The sequence below is a fragment of the Oncorhynchus clarkii genome, chromosome 19 (genome assembly GCF_045791955.1).
Source record: "Oncorhynchus clarkii lewisi isolate Uvic-CL-2024 chromosome 19, UVic_Ocla_1.0, whole genome shotgun sequence".
NCBI classification, from domain to species: Eukaryota; Metazoa; Chordata; class Actinopteri; order Salmoniformes; family Salmonidae; genus Oncorhynchus; species Oncorhynchus clarkii.
In genome coordinates, this window is record NC_092165.1 from 55,416,653 (window position 1) to 55,440,723 (window position 24,071).

The following is a 24,071-nucleotide window of genomic DNA, read 5'->3' on the forward strand; positions in this document are numbered from 1 at the left end:
GTGTTGTATGTGTCGACTTGTTTTGCTTTATCTTGGCCAGGTCACAGTTGCAAATGAGAACTTGTTCTCAACTAGCCTACCTGGTTAAATAAAGGTTAAATAAAAAATAAATATGAGGAGCCATATAGAATCTTGGGTATTTTCTTTTCTTCTACGGGAAGCTTTTTGCTTCGTCAACATGATCAGATCATGTAGTGGTTGAGGATGATCATGTCTAGAAGTGCATGAATATCACTAATATATAGTGAACGCTCTTAGAAAAAGGGTTCCAAAAGGGTTCTTCGGCTGTCCCAATTGGAGAACCCTTTTTTGTTCCAGGTAGAATCCTTATTGATTTTAGGTAGAACCCTTTTGTGTCCCGTGTAGAACCCTCTGTGGAAAGGTTCTTCATGGAACCCAAAAGGGTTCTACCTGGAACCAAACTTAATTACTCAAAGGGTGCTCCTATGGGGACAGTCGAAGAACCATTTTAGGTTCTATGTAGCACTTTTTTTTTTCTAAGAGTGTACCTTGTTAGCAGAAATGACTGGAGCTGGACTGGCGCGTTTACGGTCTCTCTGGTACCAATCACTTTTCTGTAAGAGGAAACAACGTCAACAACTGAGAGGCGTGACATAAGGACATCCCATAATCCATCATTCTACTCTGTGATCCTGTGCAATGTAATGACTCACTCATGCTGCCAAACATGCCCTCGTAAAACTGACCATCCTAAAGATCCTCGACTTCGGCGACGTCATCTATAAAATAGCCTCCAACACTCTACTCAACAGACTGGATGCAGTCTATCACAGTGCCATCCGTTTTGTCACCAAAGTCCCATATACTACCCACCACTGTGACCTGTTCGCTCTCGTTGGCTGGCCCTCGCTTCACTCTCGTCGCCAAACCCACTGGCTCCAGGTCATCTACAAGTCTCTGCTAGGTAAAGCCCCGCCTTATCTCAGCTCACTGGTCACCGTAGCAGCACCCACCCGTAGCACGCGCTCAAGCAGGTATATCTCACTGGTCACCCCCAAACCCAATTCTTCCTTTGGTCGTCTTTCCTTCCAGTTCTCTGCTGCCAATGACTGAAACAAACTGCAAAAATCACTATTGGTGGAGACTTATCTCCCTCACTAGCTTTAAACACCAGCTGTCAGAGCAGCTCACAGATCACTGCACCTGTACATAGCCCATCTGGAAATAGCCCACATACTGTATTTATTTATTTTGCTCCTTTACACCCTAGTATCTCTACCCTAGTACCCTAGTAGTTTTATTGCTATATTGTAATTACTTCGCCACCATGGTCCATGTATTCCCTTAGCCTGCCTCATTTGCACACACTGTATATATACTTTTTCTATTGTATTGTTGACTGTATGTTTGTTTATTCCATGTGTAACTCTGTATTGTTGTATGTGTCGAACTGCTTTGCTTTATCTTGGCCAGGTCGCAGTTGTAAATGAGAACTTGTTCTCAACTAGCCTACCTGGTTTAAATAAAGGTGAAAAAAAAAAAAATATATATATATATATATATATATATATATATATATATATATATATTAAATGAGACATACCATATCCGTGAATGGCTGGATTTCTACACCTGCATTGCTTGCTGTTTGTAGTTTTAGGCTGGGTTTCTGTACAGCACTTTGTGATATCAGCTGATGTAAGAAGGGATTTATAAATACATTTGATTGAATAAATACATTTTATTGATTGGAGCACCATGTGGGAAGGTCAAAAATCCTAGAGGTGTCTCATCCCTATTCTTTAACATGAAGCAAAGAAACAGACTCACAATTAGTTACCATGAAACACCCAGATATTGAAAGTCATTGCTAGACCTTTCTTTCTGACTACTCAAGTTTGACAGACCAAGATGGTACCATATCAGGTCAGAGAAGTAATTCAGCCCCATAGTGTATGTCTCCAGGCCTTTCTCCACCCTCTTGCTGTGTTCCATCACCATCTTCCACTTGGCTAGCCAGATCAGCTTGCGATTGGCTTCTTCCTGATGGGACTCATAGGTCTTGTCTGCAAATGCACAGGTTCTCTCTATTAGGATTTTGTGTTAGCCTATATTCTAATTAAAGTTGCAATTTATAATTTGTTCCATGTGGTCACTGGAAGAATTAATTAACCTATTTCACTTTGCTGAGTAGAACCAGATTTACTCCGGCCATTATTACGAGCAGGTCTCCCCTCAGCAGCCTTCAAGCAGTTTCCTCTGAACAGTTGATGTTGAGATGTGTCTTTTACTTGAACTCTGTGAAGCATTTATTTGGGCTGCAATTTCTGAGGCTGGTAACTCTAATGAACTTGTCTTCTGCAGCAGAGGTACAGTAAGTAACGCTGGGTCTTCCTTTCCTGTGCCGGTCTTCAGTTACATCATAGCGCTTGATGGCTTTTGCGATGGCACTTGAAGAAACTTTCAAAGTTCTTAATGTTATTGATTGACTGACCTTCACGTCTTAAAGTAATGATGGACTGTCGTTTCTCTTTGCTTATTTGAGCTGTTCTTGCCATAATATGGACTTGGTCTTTTACCAAATAGGGCTATCTTCTGTATACCACCCCTACCTTGTCACAACTTAACTGATTGTCTCAAACTAATTAAGAAGGGGAAAAAATCCACCAATTAACTTTTTTAACAAGGTACACCTGTTAATTGAAATGCATTCCAGGTGACTACCTCATGAAGCTGGTGGTGAGAATGCCAAGAGTGTGCAAAACTGTCATCAAGGCAAAGGGTGGCTACTTTGAAGAATCTTAAATATAAAATATATTTGGTTAACACTTTTTTTGGTTACTACATGATTCCATATGTGTTATTTCATAGTTTTGATGTCTTCACTATTATTCTAAAATGTAGAAAATAGTGAAAATAAAGAGAAACCCTTGAATGAGTGGGTGTATCCAAACCTTTGACTGGTACTGTATGTCATTATAAAAGCATGGGATTTTTATGGGATTTTAAGATGTGCACCTTTCTGTCCAATGAGGTCATTTCTGGAGAATATTTCTGCAAGTAAAAATATGCTTAGCCTATACTTTAGAATAGGGAACACATTTTAAGTAGGTACTTTGTCCTTAATCACCCCACATTGAAACACACATTGAATCTCCACCACAAATAGTTGCACAGCTGTAAAACTTTTATTTTCTTAATTTTTTACATTTATTTACATTTGAAAATCAGAATGATTTTTAGTGTTTTTTTTGCGCATGAATAACATTCTTAGAACAGGACTATTTTCTGGGTGTACTGTATAATGAAATGTGTGACCCTCAACTACCAAAGAAATAATGCACAACATCTAAAAATTCTGGTTATTGCTACAAAAACTAAAATTTGCTTAAATTATTGCTCTGGTTTTGTCTGTGTCAAGTCATCTTCAGATATCCTCTCCTGGATCTGTGTAGGGGAAATACAAAAACATTGACCATCAACAGAAACCGACTGGCCAATGTACTGAACTATAGTGATAGCTATTAATCACTGTGAATTACAAAGGTTAAGTTGTTATGATCAGCTTTTTGGGAAAATTTGATGAATTACCAAACGGACTGAACTTTTGGCCTTGTGGACATATTTAGAAGAGATCTTAAAACACGTCTTTTTTGCGTTGCTTTTCCGTCAGGGGCTTTTTAGTTATTCAGTTTGTCATTCTTTTGTTTTGTATCTTATGTTTGAGTAGTAAATATTTCAGCTTTTATTTTCAGTGTTTTCTTTGTGTGTGTAAAGAACAGTGTTCCATGTCTGAAATGTGCTGTATAAATAAAGTTTGATTGGATTTAATTTGGACTCATTTATATAAGTGCATGAGTTGTTTTATGAGTAGCTTTATGAGTAGCTCAGCTTCAATCCAACATGAATCTTTACTCAGTACACAAAGGCCCTTCTGTCTGGGATTATACACAGTAAGGTTCAACATCAATTCATCATGGTTACCATTTCAATTATATGCGTTTGGGATAGACACTGCTAGTAGGTGAATGATATGTAGTTAGACACTAATACTATAGTAGCTAATGAAATAGTATGTGAGTATAGATATAGTTGTGATAGACACTAATACTATAGCAGCGAATTTAATTTTACCTTTACTGACTAGGCAAGTCAGTTAAGAACAAAATGGCCTAGGAACATTGGGTTAACTGCCTCATTCAGGGGCAGAACAACAGATTTGCACCTTGTCAGCTCGGGGATTCGAACTTGCAACCTTTCGGTTACCGGTCCAACGCTCTAACCACTAGGCTACCCTGCCACCCCATGAGATAATATGTGAATGAGATAGTATGTGAGTATAGATATAGTTGTGATAGACACTGATGGCCATCAGACTCACCCTTAGACCAGGGGGTAGCTGGAAGCGGTGGCGATGCCACACTGGTTGTGCTTGTTCCTGGACATCATGATGTAGCCTTTATCTCCCCATTCAAGGCCCCAGCTGGAACACACACATCGATCAACCATTGATTTAGCATTTAGCAATAGCATAACATCGTTCATCAAGCAACCACTGACTTAGCATTTAGCAATAGCATAACATCGTTCATCAAGCAAACACTGACTTAGCATTTAGCAATAGCATAACATCGTTCATCAAGCAACCACTGACTTAGCATTTAGCAATAGCATAACATCGTTCTTCAAGCAACCACTGACTTAGCATTTAGCAATAGCATAACATCGTTCATCAAGCAACCACTGACTTAGCATTTAGCAATAGCATAATATCGTTCATCAAGCAACCACTGACTTAGCATTTAGCAATAGCATAACATCGTTCATTGATATTAGTGTCGGACTGCTTCCCCCACCTGTTTGTAGCATCACAGTCTGCTATGGGTACATCAGGAACCATGCTAACTAAAATACCCCCAGTCCTGTTATACCAGAGCCCATCTCTGACAGTACTGAGATTATGGAATGCAGCTGCAACGCCATTGATTTATAGTTGCTCTTGACCAATCCAATAGGCCTAGCTTTATTTGATACCGTATGCAATATGTTGTTGTTTACCTGTTCTTCACCAGCCAGTAGTCCTGGCCGTCATCACTAGTGCCATAGCCAACAGCCAGCACACCATGATCCAGATCATCACTGCTGCACTCTGGCTCATCATAGACACCTGGGAATAAACAAACATTCCATTATTATCAATATGCACCCAATGTCAGCCTGGTATCAGTTTATATTTGTCACATTGTGAGGCTTTTGCAAAAGAAAGGGATCACAGTTGTTGACGTCTTAGTCAATATATTGCATTCAATGTACAAAAGGATGGAGCATATAGGGAGCATATACTTAGCAGACGCTCTTATCCAGAGCGACTTACAGGTGCAATTAGGGTTAAGTGCCTTGCTCAAGAGCACATTGACATATTTTCAAGTAGTCAGCTCAGGGATTCTAACCAGCAACCTTTCGGTTACTGGCCCAACCTTTTAACCGCTAAGCTACCTTCCGCCCAGAACCGCAAATCACAGTCAGTTCACAGTTATGAACAACCAGCTATGGAGTCAGTCTCAATGAAGCCTTCATAAGCCCTTTATAAGGCCTACATAAATGCTTCACAAACCATTCATAAGAAAATGTCACACTATAAACTATATAAGGCTAATGCCACATTTGGTAAAGAACCAGATGTCAGGATCTATTTGCTTATAAAATATGTGTGAAGCATATACCTGGGCCTTATCAAGGGTTTAGGAAGGTGTCATTGCGCGTTAGATGTTATAGTTTGTTTAAAGTGTGACCAAGATGACAGGTGTAGGCTCAGACTGGAGTGAGCCGTGTCTTAAAATGCATAACACGATTCCTCTAGAGAAACGATCTCACCTGAGTCATAGAGCTGGAAGGAGGAGTGTGCAGCATCGATAGCCACAGACACCGGTCCCACCGTGGACACCGCCTGCTGCAGTGCGCTCTCGTCACCACTGGTCACATCAACAAACCCGCTGCAGGTGGCACCCACACTGTCGGGCTTGTAGCGGCACTTCTTGTCCTGTCAAAGAAAGAGGTTGTTAAATAAACCCTACAGAAACATAGTTGCTAGTTGTTTCCACAGCATTATTTTGACTAAGCATAAAAATATGTATTCTTAAAACAGGTGTATCTACATTAAAATTGGCAAAAATAGCATGAACTAGTAGAAGTGCAAGCACATACCTCATAGCGAATTTAAAACCTAAAATTCATACCTAAATGCATCGTTGTAAAATAATGCTCCTTTCTGTCAGAATATATTGCACCGCTAAATATATACCCTAGATGGCAGTGTTGTGCTACTTCCTTGAGTCAGAAAGGAGTCATAGCCCAGTGTTTTCAAACCTCTCCTCGGGGGACCCCCAGACGTTACCCTTGATTAGCTGATTTACCTAATTAGTCAACAAGCTCAATAAGGTGTGCTAGCTCTGGAAGTTCAAATACATGGAACGGCAGGGGGTCCATGAGGAGAGGGTCCATTGGGAGAAGGATGACATTAAAAATGGACTGAAACAGGGAAGGCCTAATGAGTTAATTAAGAAACGCTAATTTTAGTTTTCCATTGGGAAATGTTTTTAAACATTTGGCCCTAATGAACACAAGCCTTCCCACTGCTCACTGCTCAGTACTTACCTCAGCCTGGTAGGGGTAGGAGTCCTCAGTATCCACGCCTCCAGGGGCCAAGGACTTGATGTACTCAAAGGCCTGGTCCATGAGACCGCCCATGCAGCCCATGTTGCCGAAATCACCGGAGCAGTCAACCAGCTGCTGCTCACTGAGGGACACCAGCTTATTGGTCTTCTTATAGTGCTGGCCTTCCAGAGATCCAGTCTGAGGGAGGGAGATGGTGAGTTAGAGAGACAGGGCAGGAAGATGTAAATGTACAATTAAGGACACTCACATTCTAATAGATGTACCTTTTGCTAAGTTTTAGGGTCACAACCCACAGTGTTTTAAAAACAGCCGAATAGAAAAGTGGAAACATTTACAGACTGTGGATATTGTTTCTCTCTCACCACGCACAAGACGAAACAGAACAAGTATTAGAACAGAATTAGAATTAGTCTACAGTGGAGGCTGGTGGGAGGAGCTGTAGGATGTCACAATGTAATGGCTGAAATGGAATAAACGGAACAGAGTCCAACATATGTTTCCATATGTTTGATGTGTTTGACTTCGTTCCATTAATTCCATTCCAGCTTTTACAATGAGCCCGTCCTCCTATAGCTCCTCCCACCAGCCTCTACTGCTCAACTAGAGCAGAGTTTAGGTTGTAGTTAACTCACTCTCTTAACCCCTTCCCACCCTCTCCCTCTCTTACCGCACTGAATGCCCAGCAGGAGCCACACTGCTTCTGGTCCTTGATGGGGGTGACGTAGCCCTTGTCCCTCCAGTCCACGGTGGTGGGCAGGTCGTTGTCCCCAAGCATTGGGAAGAAGGTAGAGCCGCCGCGGGCCTTGGAGGCGTTGAAGGAGCCCAGGCAGCCCTGGGAGATGACGCGTCTGTACTCCTCGTTATCCTGTGATAGTGGGGCACAACAATAGATACACATACTAATATATACATCATTTATATTAGATACATTGTTGGTGGATGAGGTAAGGTTTCCACTTACTATGTAAAACACATTGAGAACCTTAGTTGGTAGAACGGCTCTATATAAATCCAATCCGTTATAATAATTATTTATTATCAATGGACTAAATTATTTCAGAATGACTATTTCCCTTGTTTCTTTTTTTTGAGGGGGGGGGGGTCTAAGCTTCTATTGTTTTTCATTATTTAGTTCAGATAAAGGATACAGATCACAACATATTAACAAGTCCATAGTTCATCAAAATCATGTCAATTTAATTGTCAATTTAATCGTGTTAGTTTTCTTAATTTTTCTATGAATGCTGTAAATCTGAAAATGGGACAGACAAAGAGAGATCCTTCTATTGTTCATTTAATCATTTTATCCTTCATAAATTGACATATACATATGTGATCTGTTCTATGTCTACAGTGACAAGTTTCTGGGCCGTACCATGTCAGCGAAGTAGGTCATGCCCAGACGGTAGGACTTGATGCCCTTGTCAGCCAGCATGTTGTGAACCACTACCAGCTTCCGGTTAGAGATCCAGGAGGTCATACGCTGAGCCTCCTCCACCTGAGAGCTGTAAGACTTCCCTGTAGGAGTCAAAGTCAGTTCATTCAAGGCCTTATTCAGACTTGAGATAAGTTGACTAAACATTACTATTTTTGACACACAGTAAATCCATGTTTTATTGACATAAGTCCATGTTAAATCTACTCATCTCAAAGCCCTCCGTGAGGAAACAATGGAAAACAATAAAGCCAGACGTTCAGGACTAACAGGTGCCTCTATTAAATATCACCAATTATAATAACAAAATATGCAGGCTTGTGAGTATTTCGAGACATTTTGTAGTTGTCTGTAAGCAGCTCTTATGAAAGAAAAGGTTGATGTCCTCCTGCTCTACATCACATTAAACAGGATAACTAGAGAGCAGAGGTTCAGATTGATAAGAAACATGAAGAACAGAGGAGATAGTCACAGACTCCATTAAACAGGATAACGAGAGAGCAGAGGTTCAGATTGATAAGAAACATGAAGAACAGAGATAGTCACAGACTCCATTAAACAGGATAACGAGAGAGCAGAGGTTCAGATTGATAAGAAACATGAAGAAAAAAGTAGATAGTCACACACTCCATTGTTGTCAATGATAAGAAGCTAAAGTGAAACAAGCTGACGTGAAAAGAGATGCTTCTCTTACCAAACTTCAGTTTCCAGGCATGGAACTCCAAGTCCTCCAATGAGAGGCTAGCGGCACTCGCCACTGCCAGAGCAGCAGCCACAACTACCAACAACTTCATTCTGAGGAGAAAGACAGCAGAGATTTACTAAGAACAACAGGAGACAGATCATACACGGAGCTACAGTAAGCGTCAGATGTTTCTGAAACAGGAAGCATGTGTGTGTCTGTCTGTGTCTGTGGCTACTCACCTGTGTGTGTGTGTGTAGGATGTCTTGAAGCCACTGGCTGGTGATGGATAACTGTCACTCTGTCCTCTGCTTAAGTACTTGCTGTGGTTATTGTTCAGTCAGGTGCCTGTCACGAAGCCATAAACTTCAGCAGGGGAAGACACGGGGGCGAGACAGACCAGAGAATGCTTACCAGTCAATTTACAGGAAGAAAACAGGGTGTGGGAAATCACACTAGAACAGTTGCATGACAAACATGCCTTTGTTTTAGAGAACATCATGACATTTAGATCTTCTTTATTGTAGATGGAAAAATGACATTAGTCTTTACAGTATTTTGTGACAGAGCAAAAAAGACATACAGATTGAATTTGCAATCAACCAATCCAGTGCCGTGTATTCTTGGATGCCAAGCTTCCGCAAATAAATTACCAATAATTTTTTAAAATAATAATACTAATTTATCTTTCGTCACTCTCTGTGTTTTCATAATTTTACATCAATTCACAAGTGGCTGAATTTCACCAGATATATAACTTGAGAGACAGAAACAGCCCCCCGCTGTCTCAGTATGGACTCTATGCAAACTGGAAACAATATATCCTGAGGCTGCATTTATTGTAGCTGGGGATATTAACAAAGCAAATTTGAGAACAAGGCTACCTAAATTCTATCAGCATATTGATTGTAGGTATCGTACAGGCACCACACTGGATCACTGCTGCTCTAACTTCCGCAATTCCCTCTGCTGCTCTATCTTCCGCAAGGCCCTCCCCCGCCCTACCTTCGGCAAATACAACCATGACTCCATTTTGTTACTACCGTCCCATAGGCAGAAACTCCCCCTCTCCTTCTCCGTCACCAACGCGAGTAAGACATTTAGACGTGTTAACCCTCGCAGGGTTGCCGGTCCAGACGGCATCCCTATCCGCATCCTCAGAGCATGCTCAGACCAGCTGGCTGGTGTGTTTACGGACATATTCAATCTCTCCTTATCCCAGTCTGCTGTCCCCACATGCTTCAAGATGGCCACCATTGTCCCTGTACCCAATAAGTCAAAGATAACTGAACTAGATGACTATCGTCCCATAGCACTCACTTCTGTCATCATGAAGTGCTTTGAGAGACTAGTCAAGGATCATATCACTGCCACCTTACCTGCCACCCTAGACCAACTTCAGTTTGCATACCACCCCAATAGGTCCACAGACGATGCAATCGCCATCACACTGCACACTGTCCTATCCCGTCTGGACAAGAGGAATACCTATGTAAGAAGGCTGTTCATTGACCACAGCTCAGCATTCAACCCCATAGTACCCACCAAACTCGTCATTAAGCTTGAGGCCCTGGGTCTCAACCCTGCCCTGTGCAACTGGGTTCAGGACTTTCTGACGGGTGAAGGTAGGAAACAACATCTCCACCTTGCTGATCCACAACACTGGGGCCCCACAAGGGTGTGTGCTCAACCCACTCCTGTACTCCCTATTCACCCATGACTGTGTGGCCATACATGCCTCCAATTCAATTATCAAGTTTGCAGATGACACAACTGTAGTGGGCTTGATTACCAACAACGACGAGACGGCCTACAGGGACGAGGGCAAGGCACTCGGAGTGTTGTGTCAGGAAAACAACCTTTCACTCAACGTCAACAGAATAAAGGAGATGATTGTGGACTTCAGGAAACACCAGAAGGAGCACCCCCCCCCCACCCATCCACATCAACTGGACAGTAGTGGAAAAGGTGGAAAGTTTTAAGTTCCCCGGCGTACACATCACGGACAAACTGAAATGGTCCACCCACACAGACAGTATGGTGAAGACAGCGCCTCTTCAACCTGAGGAGGCTGAAGAAATCTGAAGTAAATAATAATTTGTTCTTAACTGACTTGCCTAGTTAAATAAAGGTCAAATAAAAAATTAAATAAATAAAATGTTATACCATCTTAGCCTATGCCACTCGGTCATCGCTGATCCATATATTTATATGTACATATTCTCATTCCATCCCTTTAGATTTGTGTGTTGAATGAAAATTTGACAGTTGTTGTGGAATTGTTAGATTACCTGTTAGATATTACTGCACTGTCGGAACTAGAAGCACAAGCATTTCGCTACGCTCGCATTAACATCTGCTAACTATGTGTATGTGACCAATACAATTTGATTTGATTTGAGTGATTAAATCCACATTAAACCCGGGATCGATTGAGTTGAAAGTTGTATGCGTATGTCAACAGTTATTTGATGCAACATGATTACAGTGCAGTAGCATTATCACATAAGTGAAATAGCATGGAAACAATATTGACTGAACCACTTTGTTTCCAGTGCACATGTAGGCCTGAATTAGTTTCATTTTCTAATCAGGGTTTCCGTCAACGGTGATGCTTCAACTTCTCTGAAAGAAATGTGTCATTTACAGAAGATTTTCATTTCCCCATTTCTCATCTATTACTGGGTGTCACATGGTAGTGGTGTGTGCTGTGCTCTCCACTACCATGTCTTCCTATTGGACTGTTTCGGGGGTGTCCAGATGTCCTGTGGTAATGGTCATGGTAATTCCTCTTAAATAGGTGATGCTGGGAGGGCATAAGAGGAACACACACACACACACACACGTAACATCACAGCTGTTCGAGTATCTACTTCATGTCCCACACAAATGATTGATGTTTTGGTCATCTCACTGAGAACACGTTGGAACAAAAAATATATTTACAGTTTTTACTCTATTCTAAAATGGATTAAATGGTTTCCCCTCAATAATCTACACACAATACCCCATAATGACATCACAATACCCCATAATGACATCACAACACCCCATAATGACATCACAATACCCCATAATGACATCACAATACCCCATAATGACATCACAACACCCCATAATGACATCACAATACCCCATAATGACATCACAACACCCCATAATGACATCACAATACCCCATAATGACATCACAACACCCCATAATGACATCACAATACCCCATAATGACATCACAACACCCCATAATGACATCACAATACCCCATAATGACATCACAACACCCCATAATGACATCACAATACCCCATAATGACATCACAACACCCCATAATGACATCACAATACCCCATAATGACATCACAACACCCCATAATGACATCACAATACCCCATAATGACATCACAATACCCCATAATGACATCACAATACCCCATAATGACATCACAACACCCCATAATGACAAAACAAAAACAGGTTTTCAGACATTTTTGCAAATGTATATTTAAAAAGAAAACTGAAATATCACATTTACATTAGTATTCAGACCCTTTACTCAGTACTGTGTTGAAGTACCTTTGGCAGCGATTACAGCCTCAAGTCTTCTTGGGAATGACGTTACAAGCTTGGCACACCTGTATTTGGGGAGTTTCTCCCATTCTTCTCTGCAGATCCTCTCAAGTTCTGTCATGTTGGATGGGGAGCATCGTTGCACAGCTATTTTCAGGTCTCTCCAGAGATGTTCAATCGGGTTCAAGTCTGGGCTCTGGCTGGGCCACTCAAGGACATTCAGAGACTTGCCCGAAGCCACTTCTGCATTGTCTTGGCTGTGTGCTGAGGGTCATTGTTCTGTTGGAAGGTGAACCTTCACCCCAGTCTGAGGTCCTGAGTGCTCTGGAGCAGGTTTTCATCAAGGATCTCTCTGTACTTTGCTCCGTTCATCTTTCCCTTGATCCTGACTAGTCTCCCAGTCCCTGCTGATGATAAACCTCCCCACAGCACGATGCTGCCACCACCATACTTGGTTTCCTACAGACGTGATGCTTGGCATTCAGGCCAAAGAGTTCAATCTTGGTTTCATCAGACCAGAGAATCTTGTTTCTCATGGTCTGAGAGTCCTTTAGGTGCCTTTTGGGAAACTCCAAGCTGGATGTCATATGCCTCTTACTGAGGAGTGGCTAATGTCTGGCCACTCTACCATAAAGGCTTGATTGGTGGAGTGCTGCAGAGATGGTTGTCCTTCTGGAACTTTCTCCCATCTTCAATGAGGAACTCTGGAGCTCTGTCAGAGTGACCATCGGGTTTTTGGTCACCTACCTGACCAAGGCCCTTCTCTCCCGATTGCTCAGATTGGCCGGGCGGCCAGCTCTAGGAAGAGTCTTGGTGGTTCCAAACTTCTTCCATTTAAGAATGATGGAGGCCACTGTGTTATTGGGGACCTTCAACGCTGCAGACATTTTTTTGGTACCCTTCCCCAAATCTGTGCCTTGACACAATCCTGTCTCTGAGCTCTACGGACAATTATTTTGACCTCATGGCTTGGTTTTTGCTCTGACATGCACTGTCAACTGTGGGACCCTATATAGACAGGTGTGTGCCTTTCCAAATCATGTCCAATCAATTGAATTTACCACAGGATGACGCCAATCAAGTTGGAGAAACATCTCAAGGATGATCAATGGAAACAGGATGCACCTGATCACAATTTTGAGTCTCATAGCAAAGGGTCTGAATACTTTTGTAAATAAGGTATTTCTGTTTTTTATTTTTAATACATCTGCAAACATTTCTAATAACCTGTTTTTGCTTTGTCATTATGGGGTATTGTGATGTCATTATGGGGTATTGTGATGTCATTATTGGGTATTGTGATGTCATTATGGGGTATTGTGTGTAGATTGATGAGGAATTTGTTTTATTTAATAAATTTTAGAATAAAGCTGTAACGTAACAAAATGTGGAAAAAGTCCAGGGGTCTGAATCCGCTGTATGTCTCTTAATCATGTCTCCTTCAATTTTCTTTCTACTTTTTTGGGGCCAAACATACAGTGTCTTGCGAAAGTATTCGGCTTTCTTGAACTTTGCGACCTTTTGCCACATTTCAGGCTTCAAACATACAGAAGAATTTTGCACGCCCAATTTTTCATTTTTTATTTGTTAAAAAAGTTTGAAATATCCAATAAATGTCGTTCCACTTCATGATTGTGTCCCTCTTGTTGTTGATTCTTCACCAAAAATACAGTTTTATATCTTTATGTTTGAAGCCTGAAATGTGGCAAAAGGTCGCAAAGTTCAAGGGGGCCGAATACTTTCGCAAGGCACTGTACATGTTTTGGCATCAGTATGAAATAGCAACACCTTAGTTAAGACAGTGTTTGATTTTGATTTGAATTACTACACAAGAGTAGAGAACTCTTTCCTGCAGCAGCAACCTGCTATCGTTCTGATCTTGTGTGAATTCAAGCCATAGGTATTGAGTGCCTGCTCTGTTCAAAAACATCGATTATTCTTGTATATTTCCATCAACAACAGTGCAGAACATCCTGTCTACCCACAAACTTCCTGTTAGAAGTTCAGCTTGGAAAGTTTCCCTCTCAATGTTTTTCACTTAACTTTCCCTCCTAAGTCTCTCTCCCTCATTTTACCTGTCCTTAATCGTAGCCATTCTATGTGACATATCACTAATAAGTTATTTTTGTGACATACGTAATATGCCACCAAAAGTGACACGTAGGGGAAAGTCAACGAGAGGGTAAATATGTTCTATGGAAAATAATGAACGACGTGAAAGGTGTGTTCCACGATCGTATTCAGCAATGCCAATAATGTTTTCAATTCAACTTTCAAAGCAACTCAAACATAGAACATGTAAGAATGAAGTAAAGCCATTGATTACTACCGTGCTGATATATCGTGTGGTATGTAGAGAAATAATGCACTGGCTAGAATGCCCTTCCAGCCAGTCAGAAACAAGTATTCAACAGTACCTAATATGTTAGCTTCAGTGACACCTAATATGTCAGCTTAAGTGACATATTTACAATGATTAAATGTTACTAAATCTGCCAAAACTTTTCCAATGGTGAATTTCAGCATGGTCATTGTAGGACAATAGTCCTCACGAGGGCAGTGGACATGGGCGTTTCTCTAAGTCACAAGACATTCATGTCAAAACAAAAGCCACAGACAATAAAATACAGTAGAAAGAAAAATGAAAAGCTAAGCCAAACGTTCTGATAAGAATGACAATGAACTCAGTAAAACCTCGAAGTCAGCCTTCTTCTGGTCACCAGTCTAGGTAGTTAATCTTTCTCAGAGCTATAACAACACTGGATACAAAAAGTCTGTTCGGTATCCATGTTCTATTTTGTCAGGAAGGTAAGGTATGTAAATATGTACATATATGTACATATCTACGTCAGTTACCTCAACTCGGTACTGTATACAGCCAAGTTATCTTTACTCATTGTGTATTTATTCCTTGTGTTATTATTTTAACATTATTATTATATATTTTTGTCTCAGCATTATTGGGAAGGGCCCATAATTAATCATTCCACTGTCAGTCTTCACCCGTTGTTATTAACAAAGCATGTGACAAATAACATTTGATTTGTTTGATTTGAAATCCATTAAGCTTTTCTTCGAACTGTGTGATGGGAAGACAGGAGTTGGTGCTGTCAGGTCATGCAGTCTGTCACACTCAGGCCAGAGAACCCTTCAGGTGTGTAGGAAATTACTAGCCTGGGTACCGGTCTTCAGAGACTAGCCTGGGTACCAATCTGTTTAGCTAACATTCCTCTAACCTGGGTACCAATCTGTTTAGCTAACATTCCTCTAGCCTGGGTACCAGTCTGTTTAGCTAACATTCCTCTAGCCTGGGTACCAGTCTGTTTACCTGACATTCCTCTATCCTTGGTACCAATCTGTTTATCCAACATTCCTCTAGCCTGGGTACCAGTCTGTTTAGCCAACATTCCTCTAGCCTGGGTACCAATCTGTTTAGCCAACATTCATCTAGCCTGGGTACCAGTCTGTTTCGAAACATTCATCTAACCTGGGTACCAATCTGTTTAGCCAACATTCCACTAGCCTGGGTACCAGTCTGTTTAGCCAACATTCCTCTAGCCTGGGTACCAATCTGTTTAGCCAACATTCCTCTAGCCTGAGTACCAGTCTGTTTAGCCAACATTCCTCTAGCCTGGGTACCAGTCTGTTTAGCCAACATTCCTCTAGCCTGGGCACCAATCTGTTTAGCCAACATTCCTCTAGCCTGGGTACCAGTCTGTTTAGCCAACATTCATCTAGCCTGGGTACCAGTCTGTTTCGAAACATTCATCTAGCCTGGGTACTAATCTGTTTAGCCAACATTCCTCTAGCCTGGGTACCAGTCTGTTTAGCCAACATTCCTCTAGCCTGGGTACCAGTATGTTTAGCCAACATTCCTCTAGCCTGGGTACCAATCTGTTTAGCCAACATTCCTCTAGCCTGGGTACCAGTCTGTTTAGCCAACATTCCTCTAGCCTGGGTACCAGTATGTTTAGCCAACATTCCTCTAGCCTGGGTACCAATCTGTTTAGCCAACATTCCTCTAGCCTGGGTACCAGTCTGTTTAGCCAACATTCCTCTAGCCTGGGTACCAATCTGTTTAGCCAACATTCCTCTAGCCTGGGTACCAATCTGTTTAGCCAACATTCCTCTAGCCTGGGTACCAGTCTGTTTAGCCAACATTCCTCTAGCCTGGGTACCAATCTGTTTAGCCAACATTCCTCTAGCCTGGGTACCAATCTGTTTAGCCAACATTCCTCTAGCCTGGGTACCAGTCTGTTTCGATACATTCCACTGCTTGTACTCTGTGTCATGTTAGACTGTTCATATTTTAAGATTGCCAAAAGGCCAGTTTGGTACAATACACTATCAACAGACTGGTACAATACACTATTAACAGACTGGTACAATACACTATTAACAGACTGGTACAATACACTATTAACAGACTGGTACAATACACTATTAACAGACTGGTACAATACACTATTAACAGACTGGTACAATACACTATTAACAGACTGGTACAATACACTATTAACAGACTACTCTAAACAGACTGGTACAATACACTATTAACAGACTACTCTAAACAGACTGGTACAATACACTATTAACAGACTACTCTAAACAGATTGGTACAATACACTATTAACACTCATCTAGAACTGGTTACATTACTGAGAGAAGATGTTGTTTAGAATGAGTGCAATGGTTTTGTCACCTCACCAATCTTAGTATTAACTCAGTTTTTCTATTAGGGGAAGACTTGCTGGGTGTGTGGTGTGTGGATCCCACGTGTTTATAGAGAAATACATAAGGGATATGCAGGAAAAGAAAAGGCCATGACATTTATCAAATGAATTGGTCTGTTTTCATAAGTGCAGTAACTGTATGTAAAAGATTCTCTGTATGCATCTTATGCATTCATATCATAAAATATCATAGTAATATCAAACCCCTTCGTTGCATTTTGACTACATGTATATGTATGTGTTATACTGATTTAGAATGTATTTAGAATGTATTTAGAATGTATTTAGAATGTATTTAGCTAACATTTATTTTCAATCTGGGAGTTCATGTATACTGATTTAGAATGTATTTAGAATGTATTTAGAATGTATTTAGCTAACATTTATTTTCAATCTGGGAGTACATGTATACTGATTTAGAATGTATTTAGAATGTATTTAGAATGTATTTAGAATGTATTTAGCTAACATTTATTTTCAATCTGGGAGTTCATGTATACTGATTTAGAATGTATTTAGAATGTATTTAGCTAACATTTATTTTCAATCTGGGAGTTCATGTATACTGATTTAGAATGTATTTAGAATGTATTTAGCTAATGTATTTAGGTTTCATTTTCAATCTGGGAGTTCATGTATACTGTAGCCATCAAAATGAGGCCAGGGCTTGTGGGGGAGGTGTGCTGTCACCTTACCCCCGAAAGAGACTTTCTGAATGAGACCGTGAGACCACCACCGTTGTACAGTAAAACCACAACACTCCTGCAATCTCTCACGTACACACAGACCCTAACAGAAAAATCACATGATTTCACATGTGGATTAACCACTGAACACCTGGTATGGTGCTATGTGAGTTAAAGTGTGAATGCATAAAGTTAACGACCTATAATGAATGCATTTACAGCTGGAGTCAAGTGACAAGTCTACTTGATTTGCCAGAGAAGAACATATAACTAACTAGAAAGGAAGGAGAGTTCAGAGATCAATGTTGACGGTGTTTTTTCACGAGGTGTGCAGGTGGCAGTTGGCCAAACGTCTCATTTTGACTTGTGTTTGTGAGATCGTGTTGATATTGTCACATGACAGACTATGTCGAATGTTCACCGATGGGCCAGTGGTTCCATGGAAAGGTTGCATGTGTTTATGTCCTTATTAGTCTATAGTACTGTGTGACATTTTGGCTGTTTACACATGCAGCTCAATTATGATCTTTTGTTTTTTTTCCTGGCAAAATATGTGATTTGTCAAAAAGACCAATAATTGGGCAAAGATCAGAATTGGGATGCTTGTATAAACGCAGCCAATGTGACAGACACTTTAGGCCAGCAAATGCACAGCCCTTCTCTGACATTAAAACCTGGTTGCTGTCCAATAAATGTCACCTGGCTGCAATTCAAGACCAATCACCTGGTAGTCTATAACAAGGTAAAGGAACTGGTCTGCTAACATACCAGACATGTTTAAATCAATTTAACCAATAAGGTCAAATAAGCTGAAGGTTAGGCTGCCATAAAACCACATTGAACAATGTTATCATCAACACATCCGTCATATTAAATAAGACATTAAAAAAATTGTGTCAAACAGGCCTCAATTAATTAGTTGTAATAAATAAGCATAATAAATGTGAAAGTAAGAATTTAAAACGTTTATTTTTTATTTTTACGTGACTTGTGACTCCATTCCATGATACGTCACCTCACTTCGCCTGGTAACTGAATCTGGGTCAGTTTTGGTTCCTATTACAGTAACTCAGATGACCTGCTGTCTGGTGGACAACGTGTCATTCTGGAAACCGACTCTGGGTCAGTTTGGGTTTCTGTTACTATACATGATGTTGAGGATTATCATGGCATATTCGTGGTCTAAGAAATAGCATTTATTTACTTATTATTTTGCCTTTATCTAACCAGCCATACAATGAGAAAACATTTACAATAACAACCTTTAGGGCCTCTGATGATCTTGAAAAACTCACGGTATAATCACTGTGAATAGTCCTATGTGGCTCAGTTGGTAGAGCATGACGCTTACAACGCCATGGGTCGTAGATTTAATTCCCGCTGGGGCCACCCATATGAATAATGCATGGCTGTAGGTTGCTTTATGATAAAAGAGTCTGCTAAATGGCATATTATCATTATTTTGTAACAAATACTCCTATTATTTTGTTCCCACTGGTGTCATTCATGATCCCGTTCAATCAATGTTGATACAAGGAATATACCTAATGGGCATTCTTAACTCAAATTCTTCTCTATTTCAGTTCCTGTATGGATATAAATGAACATGACCTATAGCAGTTACTCACTCGGGTACTTTATTCTCTGTGCTGGCTGATGGCATTTTGCTTATCTGGAGTACTAATGAGAACTCTCCACCAGAGGGCAGCACTGTCCATAGCTACTTGCTGCAAGTAAGTGGTTCACATTGACACCTCTGCCTCAGCACATCGAAAAACAATGCTCATTCTAAGTTTCCCAAGCCATGACCAATTATAATGAAAACATCCTCTATGGGGGTGGACACTGATGGTAGTCTACCACAAATATCAACAGAGCAGCAACACTTAACTCAAAGTGGAGACCTAACAGGGAACATAACTGGGAGCGTTGGAGGCATCTTCGATTACACGTAACTGAAATTCACCGCTCGTTCCCACTTTATAGGTGACAAAGTGTCAAATGGGGGTGGAACGGAACGGAATGAAAGGTCTTTGGATTGAGGCTGGAAAAGAACTCCAACCTTGAGAATTAGGAACTGATTTCTGTTTCAATTAATTTACACCCCACAAAACTATGTTGCTAACAATAACTCAAACATTATCATTTCAAGTGTCACATAAACCTCCAGGTATTTGTTTATCACCAGCTTTCCCAGCAGGCAAAATTGGACATGTAATGTGACTATTCCGTCATTTTCTGGTTGTAAATTGATCTTAGGTAAAGACAGTTGTACTCATGACAACGGCAACACATGATAGGAAAGACGCCATATTCTGGACAGAAATGTTGTTAACTACAACCAGTTAGTTAACAACCAGACGTCCTGATGATATCATTACAACCAGACGTCCTGATGATATCATTACTACCAGACGTCCTGATGATATCATTACTACCAGACGTCCTGATGATATCATTACTACCAGACGTCCTGATGATATCATTACTACCAGACGTCCTGATGATATCATTACAACCAGACGTCCTGATGATATCATTACTACCAGACGTCCTGATGATATCATTACAACCAGACGTCCTGATGATATGATTACAACCAGACGTCCTGATGATATCATTACAACCAGACGTCCTGATGATATCATTACTACCAGACGTCCTGATGATATCATTACAACCAGACGTCCTGATGATATCATTACTACCAGACGTCCTGATGATATCATTACAACCAGACGTCCTGATGATATCATTACAACCAGACGTCCTGATGATATCATTACTACCAGACGTCCTGATGATATCATTACTACCAGACGTCCTGATGATATCATTACTACCAGACGTCCTGATGATATCATTACTACCAGACGTCCTGATGATATCATTACAACCAGACGTCCTGATGATATCATTACTACCAGACGTCCTGATGATATCATTACAACCAGACGTCCTGATGATATGATTACAACCAGACGTCCTGATGATATCATTACAACCAGACGTCCTGATGATATCATTACTACCAGACGTCCTGATGATATCATTACAACCAGACGTCCTGATGATATCATTACTACCAGACGTCCTGATGATATCATTACAACCAGACGTCCTGATGATATCATTACAACCAGACGTCCTGATGATATCATTACTACCAGACGTCCTGATGATGTCATTACAACCAGTTTGTTAACAACCAGACGTCCTGATGATATCATTACTACCAGACATCCTGATGATATCATTACAACCAGACGTCCTGATGATATCATTACAACCAGACTTCCTGATGATATCATTACTACCAGACGTCCTGATGATGTCATTACAACCAGTTTGTTAACAACCAGACGTCCTGATGATATCATTACAACCAGACGTCCTGATGATATCATTACAACCAGACGTCCTGATGATATCATTGCTACCAGACGTCCTGATGATATCATTGCTACCAGACGTCCTGATGATATCATTGCTACCAGACATCCTGATGATATCATTACAACCAGACGTCCTGATGATATCATTGCTACCAGACGTCCTGATGATATCATTACAACCAGACGTCCTGATGATATCATTACAACCAGACGTCCTGATGATATCATTGCTACCAGACGTCCTGATGATATCATTACAACCAGACGTCCTGATGATATCATTACAACCAGACGTCCTGATGATATCATTGCTACCAGACGTCCTGATGATATCATTGCTACCAGACGTCCTGATGATATCATTACTACCAGACGTCCTGATGATATCATTACTACCAGTTTGTTAACAACCAGACGTCCTGATGATATCATTGCTACCAGACGTCCTGATGATATCATTACTACCAGACGTCCTGATGATGTCATTACAACCAGTTTGTTAACAACCAGACGTCCTGATGATATCATTACTACCAGACGTCCTGATGATATCATTACAACCAGACGTCCTGATGATATCATTACAACCAGACTTCCTGATGATATCATTACTACCAGACGTCCTGATGATGTCATTACAACCAGTTTGTTAACAACCAGACGTCCTGATGATATCATTACAACCAGACGTCCTGATGATATCATTACAACCAGACGTCCTGATGATATCATTGCTACCAGACGTCCTGATGATATCATTGCTACCAGACGTCCTGATGATATCATTGCTACCAGACATCCTGATGATATCATTACAACCAGACGTCCTGATGATATCATTGCTACCAGACGTCCTGATGATATCATTACAACCAGACGTCCTGATGATATCATTACAACCAGACGTCCTGATGATATCATTGCTACCAGACGTCCTGATGATATCATTACAACCAGACGTCCTGATGATATCATTACAACCAGACGTCCTGATGATATCATTGCTACCAGACGTCCTGATGATATCATTGCTACCAGACGTCCTGATGATATCATTACTACCAGACGTCCTGATGATATCATTACTACCAGTTTGTTAACAACCAGACGTCCTGATGATATCATTGCTACCAGACGTCCTGATGATATCATTACTACCAGACGTCCTGATGATGTCATTACAACCAGTTTGTTAACAACCAGACGTCCTGATGATATCATTACAACCAGACGTCCTGATGATATCATTGCTACCAGACGTCCTGATGATATCATTACAACCAGACGTCCTGATGATATCATTACAACCAGACGTCCTGATGATATCATTACAACCAGACGTCCTGATGATATCATTACAACCAGTTTTGCCTCTGGGTTCATACTTTTTCCTTTATGCTGACTGGTCCATATAATAATGAAATAATTGGTCCAATTAATGATTAATAATAAATAAGTGTTATAATCACTCAAAGAAATCCAGACAGATAGTGAAAGAAAGTCTGAATGTACCATAAAAATATTTATTGATAATTATATTATTTCTTGACAAAAGCAAGAGAAAGGACACACTAAGATCCGACTTTTAAAACGACAAAAAATGTCATGTATAAACAAACGACAGTAACATCAATGGAACACGTTACAATGATGAAATACTTGATCAGCAGTTTGATCAGCTGGGCTGATTGATGTTGTTGACTTACCGAAGTGTTAAAACAAAAACAAAAACTAACAGCATTATGATTACAGTCACAATCCAAATCCATACACAGCCAGACCGATGGTCGCATGTCCATCTGTTCACATGCAGATAATTGCCCAGAAAATATGGATGAGGATGAATACAGTGTCAACACAGAGATAATATGCAGTAAGGGGATGTAGTGTAACAGTGGGCTACCAGATATCATTCATCGTTATTTCTTCTTCCCCAGTGTCCAAAAGAAGTCTCTCCCCCTCTGCCTTTCTGTCAAAACCAGGTCACTGTTGCCAGCACCATGCCAGTGGCCTCCAACGGTCTCTAGCAGCGATAGGAGAGGAGAGGCCAGACGCCACAGAACACAGAGCAGTGGTCACCAACAGTCTCTATGCTGCCGCAGCCACACAGCTGAGCCCCGAGCAGCGATAGGAGAGGAGAGGCCAGACGCCACAGAACACAGAGCAGTGGTCACTAAAGCTGTACCCCTTTTCTCTCTGTCCCTCTCTTTCTCTGCTCTGCTCTCCACGAGTCCAGCCTATGAGTCCTTATCTCCACAGTGCAAACACACTGACCTGGAGCCTCTCAGCTGGCACTGTGGGCCTGGGGGGAGGCGAAGGGAGACGAGGAGGTAGTGGGTGAGGGATAAAGAGGGACGACGGGACGGGGAGGAGGGGGAGGAAGGGGCGCTTCAATGGTAGAGTTCCAGAGGTCCAAATTGGATCTGGTAATGGCTGGTCGATGGCGACAGAGGAGGGTCGTTAAAACCAGTACAGCTCCTTCCCTTTCTTGTGATGCTGGAGGCCTGGAAAAAGAGACAGAAGAAAACAATGAGAACGAGGCAAAACGGTTGTTCTGGCTGCTCCTGGTCTTTAATCCAAACAACTTATTGGTCAGAGCAAATAGTAAGGACATTGATGTGGGGAGTGTGTGTGTGTGTGTGTGTGTGTGTGTGTGTGTGTGTGTGTGTGTGTGTGTGTGTGTGTGTGTGTGTGCGTGTGTGCGTGTGCGTGTGCGTGTGCGTGTGTGTGTGTGAGTGTGTGTGTGTGTGAGTGTGTGTGTGTGCGTGCGTGCGTGCGTGTGTGTGCGTGTCTGTGTGTGTGGATGACACTAATTCCCTGTTTATTCCATACAACAGCAGCAAAGACACATACAGTATAACTGTGACCTACAGTATATGGCTCAACAACAACTGTGACCTACAGTATACAGCTCAACAACAACTGTGCCCTACAGTATA

At 41.2% G+C, this 24,071-nt stretch overlaps 2 protein-coding genes across 4 annotated transcripts in view; both read right to left on the reverse strand.

Annotated features, from left to right (window-relative positions):
* Positions 1 to 3,127: 3,127 nt before the first annotated feature.
* LOC139375388 (cathepsin L.1) lies at positions 3,128 to 9,114 on the reverse strand. 2 transcript variants are annotated; one of them, XM_071117122.1, is made up of 9 exons: positions 8,996 to 9,114; positions 8,766 to 8,866; positions 8,012 to 8,154; positions 7,304 to 7,501; positions 6,616 to 6,813; positions 5,836 to 6,001; positions 5,020 to 5,128; positions 4,343 to 4,444; positions 3,128 to 3,408 (listed from the first exon to the last, which is right to left on the reverse strand). In XM_071117122.1, the coding sequence occupies exons 2-8, from the start codon at positions 8,863 to 8,865 to the stop codon at positions 4,345 to 4,347; spliced, it is 1,014 nt and encodes a 337-aa protein (XP_070973223.1). In that variant the 5' UTR covers position 8,866; positions 8,996 to 9,114; the 3' UTR covers positions 3,128 to 3,408; positions 4,343 to 4,344. The 2 variants fall into 2 exon arrangements, with proteins under 2 accessions (XP_070973223.1, XP_070973225.1); XM_071117124.1 differs by having other exon boundaries at positions 3,135 to 3,408; positions 8,766 to 8,869; positions 8,997 to 9,040.
* Positions 9,115 to 22,628: 13,514 nt separating this feature from the next.
* Positions 22,629 to 24,071, reverse strand: part of LOC139374350 (transcription cofactor vestigial-like protein 2) — a 13,083-nt gene continuing 11,640 nt past the window's right edge. Inside the window, exon 4 of one of the 2 annotated variants that reach the window (XM_071115390.1) lies at positions 22,629 to 23,636. In XM_071115390.1, the coding sequence (XP_070971491.1) occupies positions 23,593 to 23,636 (44 nt within the window). In that variant the 3' untranslated portion in view covers positions 22,629 to 23,592. The remainder of the gene's footprint in view (positions 23,637 to 24,071) is intronic. The other variant, XM_071115391.1, reaches the window with a different exon arrangement.

What these genes read in the sequence shown, in the direction of transcription:
- LOC139375388 (XM_071117122.1), bottom strand. Translation starts at nt 8,865, where the DNA reads ATGAAGTTGTTGGTAGTTGTGGCTGCTGCTCTGGCAGTGGCGAGTGCC. An exon ending in CCTACCCCTACCAGGCTGAG is followed by an intron (nt 6,002 to 6,615) that starts GTAAGTACTGAG and finishes TTTCTTTGACAG; the next exon opens with GACAAGAAGTGCCGCTACAA. An exon ending in TACTGGCTGGTGAAGAACAG is followed by an intron (nt 4,445 to 5,019) that starts GTAAACAACAAC and finishes TGTGTGTTCCAG; the next exon opens with CTGGGGCCTTGAATGGGGAG.